General features: G+C 62.3%; 1 protein-coding gene across 1 annotated transcript; it reads right to left on the bottom strand.

Moving 5' to 3' along the window:
* Nucleotides 1–3,075: 3,075 nt before the first annotated feature.
* On the bottom strand, nt 3,076–10,456 carry MYDGF (myeloid derived growth factor; the record flags this gene model as incomplete). Its single annotated transcript, XM_080712891.1, has 6 exons — nt 3,076–3,201; nt 4,746–4,818; nt 6,311–6,392; nt 7,343–7,404; nt 9,594–9,644; nt 10,283–10,456. 6 exons carry the CDS (start codon nt 10,454–10,456, stop codon nt 3,122–3,124), a joined length of 522 nt encoding a protein of 173 aa, XP_080569017.1. The 3' UTR covers nt 3,076–3,121.
* Between the last annotated feature and the right edge of the window lie 1,441 nt (nt 10,457–11,897).

The raw sequence follows: 11,897 nt of genomic DNA, 5'->3' as shown, positions 1-11,897 counted from the left end.
GCCGCCGCCGGCCGCCGGCCGCAGGGGCCTCCCTCCCGTCCACCCCAGCCCTGGCTCCTTCCCGGGGTCGGGGCAGGGAGAAGGGGCGCCGGCTTTGGGTTGTGCCCCCGCCCCATGCCCGCGTCCAGCGCCTAATCTCGGGGACCTCAAAAGTGACCTTTTCTCTTTTTCTTTTTTTCAGTACTGGGTCTGAAACCCAGGGGCATTCTACCTCCGAGCTACACCTCCAGCCCGATTTTTTATTATTTTCTTGGAACAGGGCCTAAGTAGCCGAGGCTGACCGCCATCCTCCTGTCTCAGCCTCCCGAATGCTGGGGTTACAAGCCTGTGCCTCGGTGCCTGACTCAAAAGGCGACCCTCTTTGGAAGCTGGGTGGCTGCGGAGGGAGTGCGTTGGGATGACGGTCATAGTGGAGCGTTCGGCCCTGGCCCGACTCGTGGAGAGAGAGAACGCCATGTGCCAAGGGGCAGGGCTGGGACCAGGGTCTACAAGCCTTGAACACGGAGGACGGCCGCCCTGGGGCACATTCTCCCGCAGCTGCAGAGTGAGCCAGCCCTGCCCTCGCTGCAGTCGTGGGCCCCAGCCCAGAACCTCGAGACTGCCGGGTTTAAGCCCCCCATTGCAGTCCTGGGCGGCGAATCAACGGGCCACATGGACTGTGCCAGTGTTGAGGGTCCTCCAAGGGTGCCCGGTCAGCTGGAGACTGAAGCCCCTCACACCCACTGGGAGGGGCAAAGCCACCTGAGATGCCTGTACGTTTTACAACTCACATTGGGAAAACCCACAACTGAACTAAGAACACTGGGCTGAGGGTGTGGCGCGGGCTAGCGCCTGCCTGGCACACCTGTGCCCACGGCCCTGGTTCTGGCCCCAGTACCGCCCAAATCCCCAAAGCGTTTTCTCAGCTTCGGCAGCCACGGGAGACGGCCAGCTTCTTCCCTGGGGCTGTGGACACCTCCCAGGGCCCTGGGCTGGGCTTCGGCAGGTTGCAAAAGCCCTCTGCGGGTCAGGGAGGCTGTTTGGGGTTCCTGGCGGAGGCAGGGCGCGCCATTTGGGGCAAAGGTCGCAAACCTTTAGGCCTGTGGGCAGGAGGCAGCTCAGTTGTCCCGTCCAGTGTTTGGGGCACCGGGTCAGCTGCCAGCGCTCGCAGGCCAGGCCTTGCCCACCCATCGAGACCCCGCGCACTGGCTGACGGGAGAGCCTCCCTCGCCGTGCCCCGGCTGCCCGCGGGCTGGCCTACGGTGACGCTCAGGAAGCCTGCACGGGGTTCTCTGGGGCCGGATCTGAGCCCTCGCCGTGGGCGCAGGCCCAACTGCCTGTTCACTGCCTAGGCTCTCGGAAACCTGAGATTTGATGAAAGCCAGAGACAACAGAAGTGTGCTCGGGAACTATGTGCCCGGCCGCCGCGCTTCCTCCCTGCAGAGCATCGCTGTGCCCGCGCCTGCTGCGCAGCGAGCCGGCCACCGCCGAGTCACAGCCCCGGCCCTGCTGTGCGCTCTGAGCCAAGGCCTTGCCAGGCGGGGGCCTCACTTCTGCAGCGGCTGCCCCCGCCGTCCTCCGTCTCGACCTCAAGGCCTGGAATACTAGCGGCGCCACCACGCCCGGCTCGGCATCTGCCCTTCACCTGTGCCTTGGCCACTCACGAGCCCACGCCCGGCGGCCGGGCCCTCGGATGAGTCTCAGAGCTAAAGAGTGGGGCTGCTGCTGACCAAAAAAGGGTGGCCTCCTCTCATGGCCCCACACGAGGGGATTCGCCTGGAAGCTTCATTAAGTTACTGTCAGCTGGGCCTGGGGCGCACGCCTGTGTCATCCCTGCATTCGGGAGGCTGAGACAGGAGGATCGCAGGTTCACAGCCAGCCTCGGCTACTCAGTGAGGCTCTCGGCAATTCAGTGACCCTGTTTTCAAAATAAAGAATAAGAGCCTGGTGTGGTGGTGCACACTTGTAATCCCCGCGCTTGGGAGGCTGAGACAGGAGGATCACACAGGTTCGAAGCCAGCCTCAGCTACTTAGTGAGGCTCTCAGCAACTTAGTGAGACCCTGTTTCCAAATAAAATATTAAAAAAATACGTCTGGGAGTAATAGCCCGGAGGTAAAAAGCCCTTGGATTGCAACCTCAGTACCACAAAAGACAAAAAAAGGGCTTGGGGATAGAGCTGAAGACAGAGAGAGCACCCCTGGGTTCCATCCTAGCACCCACAAAAAAGGTACATTAGGGACCGAGGGAGCACATGTCCGAGAACCCATGGTGCTGTCTGAGCCCACGGTCTGCGAGTCGGCCAAGGGCCGGGAGCACCATGAGGAGCCCCCACTGCGGCCCGCAGGCCTGGACGGGCCCCACAGAGCCTTGGCCTCCAGCCCTGGACAGGGCGCCCAGGCACCAGCAGCCCCGTGCCACCGAAGCCCACCATCCTGAGTCAAGGGCCTCCCGGTGACATGGAGCCTCAGAAGGGCCCTCACAGGAGGCTGGCCCCCCAGTCCCTCTCGCCGCCTCCCCGGCCTCCACGCCTTCCGGGTGCGCACTTCTGCTGCCCCGCACGCCCCGGGCCTCCGAAGCCGGTGAGGGGGGCGAAGGCCAGGCCCTCCGCTCTCCCTGCGGCGGCGTTTCTGCAGGTGTTTTCTCTGCTGCGTCCCAGCGTGAAGACGCCGGCGTGAGCACAGGCGTGCCCTCCAGGCCAGGGAGCCGCCGGCACAGAAGCGAGGCCGCGGCCTGGGTGCAGAGGAGCCCGGCGCACAGTGCCGCTCACCGTGGGGACGCCGCGGGTGCTCCTGGCCGTCCCTGCCACACCCCACAAAGGCTCAGCCTGCCTGGCTTTGCAATTGGCTTTTATTTATTTAAATACAAAAGGACGTCTGTCTCTCTCCGTGCCGGGCTGAGTCGTAAGAAAGCGGCCCTGTGGAGCAGGTGGCAGGCACCGTGGCTGGGCGGCGGGGGAGGTCAGAGCAGCTGGGCCTGCGCCCCGTCCTCACATCCTGGGGGCCGGAGCAAGGGCCCTCGGGAGCGGCTGTGTGGTCCTCTCAGGGCGTCGTGGGCTGGGGAACCGAGAGCCTGGGAAGGCGGCCCCGCGCCCGGCTCAGGGCCTGGCTCCTCGGCAGGAGCGAGGTGGCCCAGGTGCTGCAGTCACAGTTCGCTGCGGGCCGCCCGGGCCACGATCACCAGCTTGGACAGCTCGGCCTTGAAGGCCCCGGGCCTGTGAGCCACTGCAAGACACAAGCGCGGGTCAGCGGGCGGCGGCTGCGAGGCCCGAGGCTGCCCGCAGGGACCCTCCAGGGCAGGGAGAGGCGGGCAGGGCCGGCCTCCAGGGTCACAGGAAGGCTGAGGGCCAGGCCAAGGCTGAGCAGGCGGCGGCCCAACGTGCGCCCAGGACGCAGGCCCCGGCTCCCTCGCCCTCCTGCCCACCCGCTCCAGAGCGCAGCTCAGATGGCACCTTCTGCCTTCCTCTCTTCTCTCTCTTCTTTTTGGCACTGGGACGTGAACCCAGGGACGCTCTACCTTAGCTATACCGCTTTTACTTATTTTGTGGTTCTGGGGATTGAACCCAGGGGCACTAGACCACTGACCTACAGCCAGCCCTTTTTATTTTATTTATTTTGGTGGTACTGGAGATGGAACCCAGGGGCCTTTTATCTCCAGGCTACACTCCCAGACCTATTTTATATTTTTCATTTGGAAACAGGGTCTCTTAAGCCAGCTGAGGCCTCATTAAGTAGCTGAGGCCGGCCATGAACCTGTGATCTCCGGCTCCGGCCTCCACAGTGCTGGGATCGCAGTCCTGAGCCACCGGGCCCAGCACTGCCAGCCCTATCATTTTTTGTTCCATCAGGTTGTTGAAAGTCTTGTTAAGTAGCTGAGGCTGGCCTTGAACCTTTGAGCCTCCTGTTTGAGCCTCCCAAACACTAGGATTACAGGTGTGGATCACTGTTCCTGACTGGCCCTTTTTATTTTGAAACAAACAAGGTTTCAAAATAAAAAACTAAGTTGCTGACGCTGTCCTCCAACCTGAGACCCTCCTGTCTCAGCGTCCCTCTTCCTGTGCAGCGGTGACCCGGCCGGCCTCAGGCACGCGGCGGTGTCTGCAGTCAGGTGTGCGGCCACCCTCTACGGAGCTCCTGCCCGGCCTCAGGAGGTTGGCACGCGCCCGCCCACTGCTTACAGACCAACGCTGGGATTTGTAAATGGCCTTAAAAGCACCATGTGGGAAATACGTTTGGAGCTGGGGCCTCACTGCACTTCCCAGCTGGCCTCGAACGCCTGGGCTCGAGTGGTCCTCCTGCCTCGGCCTCCCAAGGAGCCGCTAGCAGGTGCACACCACCACGCCCGGCAGAAAACAGGATTTTGTGACTTGGGAAAGCGACCTGAGAGCCCTGTTCAGCGCCTGTAAACTGCGGTGCCCTGGGCACAGGGCTGGCCCTCGTCGCTGTGGGGTGGATGTGCTGGGCGCTGAGCCTGGCGGGACCTTTACACGGCGGAGTGAGGGCTGTGCCGTGGCCCAGGTTCGCCTGCGTGGCGGAGCGAGCCTGGCGGAGCCCTCGGGTCAGCGGGGCACGCCATGGATGAGGGCCAGGTGGGCCGCTACCCCGAGCCCGGGCCCCCAAGCTGATCCCTCTTGGGGCAGCCTGGGCCCCACAGGGGGGCTCGCGGGGTGCGCCCTAGCCCGCGAGGTGTCTGCGCCGAGCGCCACAGAACGCCGAGCTCAGCGCGCCCTGCTGGAGCTGCGCACGCCCGCGGCCCCGCCGGCACCCACCTGCCGTTCTGGTCACTTGGAACTCCTCGTCCTTCAGGGGCACGTCGTCCTCTCTTTCAAAGGCGGCTTCCGACTGAAAGAGACCAGCCCGGAGGTCAGGAGAAGCCGCCCAGCGGGCCCGTCGGCTCTCCAGGGGCAGCTCGCAGCCCGCTGCTGCGACCAGGCGCCAGGCAGGCACCGGGGCCCCGGCCATCGGCAGCCACTGTCCAAGCCTCAGACGCCAGGCACCGGGGCCCCGGCCATCGGCAGCCACTGTCCAAGCCTCAGACGCCAGGCACCGGGGCCCCGGCCATCGGCAGCCACTGTCCAAGCCTCAGACGCCAGCCTCGGCTGCCAGTCCTGGGGGAGGCGCTTCACCAACCTTAACCGTTACCCACCTAATTTCAGCTTAATCGTTTTATATTAATTTAAAAGTAAGCTAGGGGTGGTGGCGCACACTTGTAATCCCAGTATGAGGCTGACACAGGAGAATTGCATTTTTGAGGCCAGCCTCAGCAACTTGGTTAGGCCCTCTGCAGCTGTTTCATAAGTAAATAATTAAATAAATAAGCATGGTTGCACACGCTTGTAATCCCAGTGTTGGGGAGGCTGAGACAGGAGGATGGCAGTTCATGGCCAGCCTCAGCTAGTTAGCACTGCCCTTTGCAACTCAGTGAGACCCTGTTTCAAGAAATGAAAAAATATTTAAAAATAGGGCTGGGGGTGTAGCTCCGAGGTAGAATGCCCCTGGGTCCCATCCTCAGGACCACCAAATACATTTTACAGAAGCCGGGTGTGGTGGCTCACACCCGGAACCCCAGCGCTTGGAAAGCGGACAGGAAGATCACAGGTCCGCGGCCACCTTCAGCAACCTCTGAGGCCCTCCAGAACTTTGTGAGACCTTGTTTCCAAATAAAATATATAAAATAGGTCCCAGGGTGTGGCTGAGAGAGAATGCCTCTGAATTTAATCCCTACTACCACCAAAAAATTTTTTTTAAAGAAACAATACCACCACCACAGTCTCTATGTGTGGTGCTAGAGCCCAGGGGAGTTCTCCTCCTCCTCGGCCTCCCCCGTCTTGGGATCACAGGGGCACGCCACCATACCCGCCTCACTATGTCTTTGGGGTGTGTGGTATGGAGATGGAACCCAGGGCACTCTACCTCTGAGCTACACCCAGCCCTCTTTTTTATATTCTTTATGTTGAAACGCTCTCATGGAGTTGCAGGGCCTCACTACGTAGTGAGGCTGTGAACCGCGAGCCTCCTGTCTCAGCCTCCCGAGGGCTGGGACCCACGCGGGCCGGCTGGAGCGCACTCTCTTGGCCTTCACCGAGGCTGCGTCCACCTGCCCCGCAGCCCGGTGGCCAGGCCCGGGTCCGAGCGCCCTCGCGTTCCGGTTCTCTGGTGGAACCTGGAGTGCTCCAGGTCGTTTCCCAGCCTCTGACCCACTGTGAAAAGGCTCGGGCACCTGCCTGCGCCTGCCTGTCGGGTGGGCCCCGGTCCGCAGAGGCTGAGGGTCAGGGGCTGGGGTCCTGCGCCCCTGCGGAGCCTCCACCCCCCAGCCCCCGCGGGCGGCACTCACGTAGGCCATGGCGTACTCAATCTCTGCGCCCAGCACCTCGGCCTTGAACTGGGTGAAGTAGAGGTAGGACTTCCCCTGGGGCCTGCAAGGAAGGGCGCGGTCAGGCCGTTCTGGCGGCGGCCACCCACTGCCCTGCGCGGCCGTGCGGAGGCCTGGGCAGGGCCACCCGCGCCTCCCACCCCGGCCGACACTCATTCACTGGAGCCGGCCCAGGTTCCGGGGTGGCCAGGCCGAGGGGGGCCGAGCAGGGCACGTGCCAGAAGGTGGCCGCCACAGGCGCTGAGGGCGCTCCTCTGGCCACACACCTGGCCTCAGCCCTCAGGAGCCAGCGAGGGGCCGGGTGGGCGGAGGCCTCAAGGCGGGGGGTGGGGGGAGACCTGGGTGGGCAGAGCCTCTGGGTTTATGGGAGGGACTGGGTGTGGGTGGAGCCTCGGGCTTTGTGGGCGGGGCTGGGCGAGGGCGGAGCCTCAAGGCCAGTGGTAGGGGCTGGGTGGGCTCTCAAAGGTCTCCTGGGCTCTCTCCTAGGAATGGGGGGGCTCCTGCGGGGTCCACCCTACACTTCCGAAAGCACACGCCTGCCTGCCTGCCTGCCTGCCTGCTCTTCCCTCCCCACCAGGGATCCACACAGCAGGGCCCGCCATGTATCTGCCGGTAGGCGACCGGAGGCTCTGATCACAAACCTGGACCCCTGCTCTGGCAGCAGCTCACACTGGACAGCTACAGGCTCCCTGGAGGCTGTGTGGGGCCCTGGGGCAGGGACATGGATTCTGATTCCCAGAGGCTGTGACCAGCAAACTCAGCCGGCCAGCCGGCTTCCCCGCAGAGGCCGGGCCTGCAGCCGGCTCCGCACTGGGCTGCCTGAGGGAGGGCGGCCACTCCGCGGCCTTCCAGGCCTGTGCCCCACAGCGCCCTCCCCAGCCCCACGGTGGATGCCCCCACTGCCTGTACTTTGTGACGCCCACCCCAAGGCCTGCAACCCCTCCAGGGCAGCCAGCCCATCCTCTTCCCCGGGCCCCGGAGTGGCTGCCTCACCTCCAGATGGTGCAGGTAAAGTGCTGGTGGTCTTCGCTGGTCCCCAGACTCATCTGCCACTGCTGAGACAGAACAGACGCGGGCTCTGAGCGCAAAGTTAACCTCCCATTCTGCAGAGCCGGCCAGGCTCCCATGTGGGGGCTGGCCCACCACAGACACCCTCCCCTTTCAGGGTGGCGGTAGGGCGTCTGTCTCGTCCATCCCTGCCACAAAACATGACGTCCAAGCTGGGTGTGGCGGCGCACGCCTGTAATCCCAGTACTTGGGGAGGCTGAGACGGGGATCGCAGGTTGGCAGCCAGCCGTGGCAACTTAGCGAGACCTGGTAAGAAATAAAAAGGGCTTAGCTCGGAGAGAGGACACACTTCTAGCCCAGCTACTACGCAGGAGGCTGCGGCAGGAGGTGAGCCCCTTGGTTCTCTGGAACTGGGCTGCTGAAGCTGCCTCTCCCTAAGCTCCCGGCCCCGGCTCTGCGCGCCGGGATCACCGTGGCCAGGCCCAGCGCCTGGGGCTCTCAGGCCTCACGGCAGTTCATTTTCACCAGTAGAGCGAGCGTTGCCAACCCTCTGCCAGGAGTCCTGGTGCACTCTGATCACTGGTATTCCTGGTGAACATGGGTGCTTCGCCACTTCTAGGAACAAGCCCATTTCTAGGCCAATCAGAGGGGAAGAAAAAACAGCCCGGCGTGTGGCGCACGCCTGGCATCCCAGCGCCCGGAGGCTGAGGCAGGTAGGATGCCCCGGCTTCCATCCCCAGTACCACACACACAGAACAGACAAAACGGAAGAAGACCGAAGGGAGAGGGTCATCACTGTGGACGTCACAATGGGTGCCTTGCACAGGACAGCCCATGGCTCTCGACTGCAGCGATATACTGTGGGGACGGAGGCTGGGCCCGGGCCGCAGGCCAGGTCCTCCTGCGGCGTGGTCAGGGCTCGGATGCCGGGGCCCGGCTCCCGTTCCGGCTCCTTCCCTGCGTGGGGCAACTTGGGCACGACAGCGAGCTGACCATCTGCGCCGCGCCAAGAGCTCCCCACCAGGACAGCCGCAGATGTCCCTAGACATCTCCAGGGTGCACCTGTGGTGCTGAGCACGACAGCTGAGCGGAACAGAGGGCGTCTGCGCGCCAGCTGCCACCCAGGAGGAGCAAATGTCTGACAGGCCCCACACTGGGCGGGCCATGGGGTGGTGGGGCTGCACCGTGACATCCGGGGAGGCAGTGCCCGGGGCTCCTTGGGCTGCTGACCTGGAGCCGCGGCGAGGCCGGGGGAGGGTGGGGAGTCTCGGGAAAGCCCACCCATGGGTGGCAGGAAGACAAAGTGCTGTGTGTGACCCCCAGGAAACACTGCAGCTGATTTCCCCCCCCACCCCCGCAGGTCTAGGAATGGAACCCAGGGGCATTTGACCTCGGAGCTACACCCCCAGCCCAATTTTTAATTCTTTATTTTGAAACAGGGCCTCACTGAGTAGCTGAGGCCGGCCGTGAACTGCGATCCTCCTGTCTCAGCCTACCGAATGCTAGGATGACAGGCGTGCGCCACCACGCCTGGCTTCTGCGGCCAATTCTCACAGAGTTATAGGTGCCCCATCATGTGAAGCAGCTGGCCGACTCCTAGACCTGTCTCACCCAAGGAGCCCACTCGGGCCCACCTAAGGATGTCCACAGAGGAGCTGGGTGTGGTGGCGCACACCTGTGATCCCAGTGCTTGGGAGGCTGAGACAGGAGGATCACAGGTTTGAGGCAGCCCTGTCCACTTAAAAAGACTCCCAGCAACCCAGTAAGATCCTGTTTCAAAAAAAAAGTTAAAAATAAAAGGGGCTGGAGGTATAGCTCAGAGGTAGAATGCCTCCTGGGTTCAACCACCAGTACCAAAGAGAGAATACCCACACAGAGATGTTCACAGCTGCATTTCGTGTGTGTGTGTGTGTGTGTGGTACTGGGAATGGAACCCAGGGGCACTGTACCTCTGAGCTACACCCCCAGCCCTATTAGTCTTTTTTATTTTTGAAACAGGGCCTCACTGAGTAGCTGAGGCTGTCTGTGAACCGTGATCCTCCTGTCTCAGCCTCCCGAATGCTGGGATGACAAGCGTGGCCCCCACGCCGGCTGCCGTCATATTAACAGGACGCTCTTTATACAGGTTTGGCCAGGGTGGTTCAGTGAGCGACGGCTGACGCGTGCATGGACGCCCCGCCCGACTGTGTCTGGAGATGTCTGTGTGGTCAGTGACACGGGATGCAGGACGACTCACCTCGTTGGTCCCTCCTTGAGACGCATAGGTGAACGTGCAAGCGTATTTGTCCTGGAGACAGAAGGGGAAAGAGACGGCTGGGCAGGAGGCAATGCGCCGACATCCCGGAGGCCCTGCAACCTCCACCCTCCGACAGCCTCCCCTCTAGGCACATGGGCCTGCACAGAGGGCACCTGGGCACCCGGGGCAAAGGCAAACAGATTCGACTTCCCCTTCCTGCAACGCAAGCCTAGCACAAAAAGCTTGTCCCGGTCCTGGGTTCCGAGGAGGTACTTGGCTGGGCGTGGTGGCGCATGCCTGCGACCACAGTACTTGGGAGGCCGAGGCAGGAGGATCACAGGTTGGCGGACAGCCCCGGCAAGAGTAAAACTCACACCCCAAAACGCCCTTTCGGCTGGGCGTGGTGGCGCACGCTTGTGATCCCAGTACTCGGGAGGCGGAGACAGGAGGATCGCGGGTTCGAAGCCAGCCTCGGCAACTTAGCGAGTCTCAGCAATTTGGTGAGCCCCTGTTTCCAAATAAAGTATAAAAAAGGTCTGGGAGTCTAGCCCGGAGGTAGAAGGCCTCTGGGCTCCACCCCCAGTGCCACCAAAAAAAGAAAAAGAATGACCCCGGGTTCCACCCGCAGCTCCACGCAAAGCGAGGCGAATTCGTGCTCAACGCGCCCGCGGCCGGCCGCCGACACCCACCCCGGGGCCCGCGCGCTGGGAGAACGAGTGCACCACGCCGCCGGGCCGCACGTCGAACGCCACGCTCGCGGGCTCGGACACCGCCTCCGCCGGGCCCAGCGCCACGGCCGCCAGCAGCAGCGCGGCCCAGCAGCCCGCCGCGCCGCCGTTCCCCGCTGCGCCGGGCGCCGCCATCTTGGACGCGGTTCTGCGGGCGGGGCGGGGCGGGGCCAGGGCGGCCACGTGACGGGAAGCCCCGCCCCGCGGCGTGGTGGGCGGAGCCGCGCTCCTGCTCACGTGAGCGACGCGGCCCCGGCGTCGGCGCGGGGCGGGGCTTGCGCGGAGGGGGCGTGGCCTCGGCTCGCCCACCCCGCGAAGCGGTCGGCGCCGGGATCCGGCCGGGGGCGCTCAAACGTGTGGGGAGAAGCGACAGGAAGTCTTACTTTCCGCTTGAAGTTTTTGTGTGTTACCCAGGTGTCAAAGTGAAGAGAAATAGTCCCTCTGCTATACAGGTGTCTCCTGCCTGTTGTTGAGTTTTTTCTGGTACTGGGACTCGAACTCCAGGGCGTCCCAGCCCTTTTGGGTTAAGACAGAATTTCACTAGGTCGGCCTCAGCCTCCGAGATAGCGGGTACCGGTGCGCGGCATCCCGCCCGGCTGTTGGCAGTGTGCGGGCCGGGCGCGGAGCCGGGGGCTCGCCCTGAGTCCACCCAGCCCGGGTCTCAGTTGCAAAGGGCCTAAGTGGCGGAGGCTGGCCGCGAACCTCGATCCTCCCGTGTCAGCCTCCCGATTGCTGAGATGACAAGCGTGCGCCGCCGCGCCCCGCTTGTTTTCCCTTACAGGGTGTCAGTTTTAGATTTCGTAGACAGCTATCGTCATACATAAGTGCCTTGGATATTTCACTACATTTTGGTAGGTATAAGAATCTTTTTCTTTTGCACCCTAGAAATTGTTATATCAAAATAAAACCACATCCTAAACTGCGTCATTAAGACGGGTCGATGTGAACCTCGGGCCACAGGGACAGACTGGGCCAACACTCAGGACGGAGCGGGTGTGGGGCGGACATCTGTATTTCCAGTGGTGGGGAGGCTGAGGCAGGGAGACCACAGAATCAAGAGGAGTCTCAGAAGCTTAGCGAGACCGTATTTCAAAATAAAAATAACCAGGGCTGAGGGTATAGCTCAGAGGTAGAACGCCCCTCGGTCTCATCCCCAGTAACACACGCGCACACACACAGGCACGGGGTATTCCTACTCCTGGAGCAGAAGGAACAGATTCCAGAAGGAACGTGGCTCCCACACACCATTTTGAGCTACATCTCCAGTCCTTTTTCCTTTTTATTTTTTGACTCTGTGTGTGTGTGTGTGTGTGTGTGCGCGCGTGCGTGCATTGTACTGGGAATTGAATCCAGGGGTATTCTACCTCTGGGCTACACCCCCAGCCCGATTTTTATTCTTTATTTTTAAAAAGAATTTATTATTATTATTATTATTATTATTATTATTTGGTGGTTCTGGGGTTCCTGGAAACCCCTCTACCTCTGGGCTACACTCCCAGACACATATCTTTTATATTTTTATTCGGTAACAGCGTGGCTGGCTTTGAACCTGCGCGATCTCCCGTCGCAGCCTCCC

Source organism: Muscardinus avellanarius (genome assembly GCF_963383645.1).
Source record: "Muscardinus avellanarius genome assembly, chromosome: 16".
In the NCBI taxonomy this organism is placed as follows: domain Eukaryota; kingdom Metazoa; phylum Chordata; class Mammalia; order Rodentia; family Gliridae; genus Muscardinus; species Muscardinus avellanarius.
This window is presented reverse-complemented; position numbering and strand designations above follow the sequence as displayed.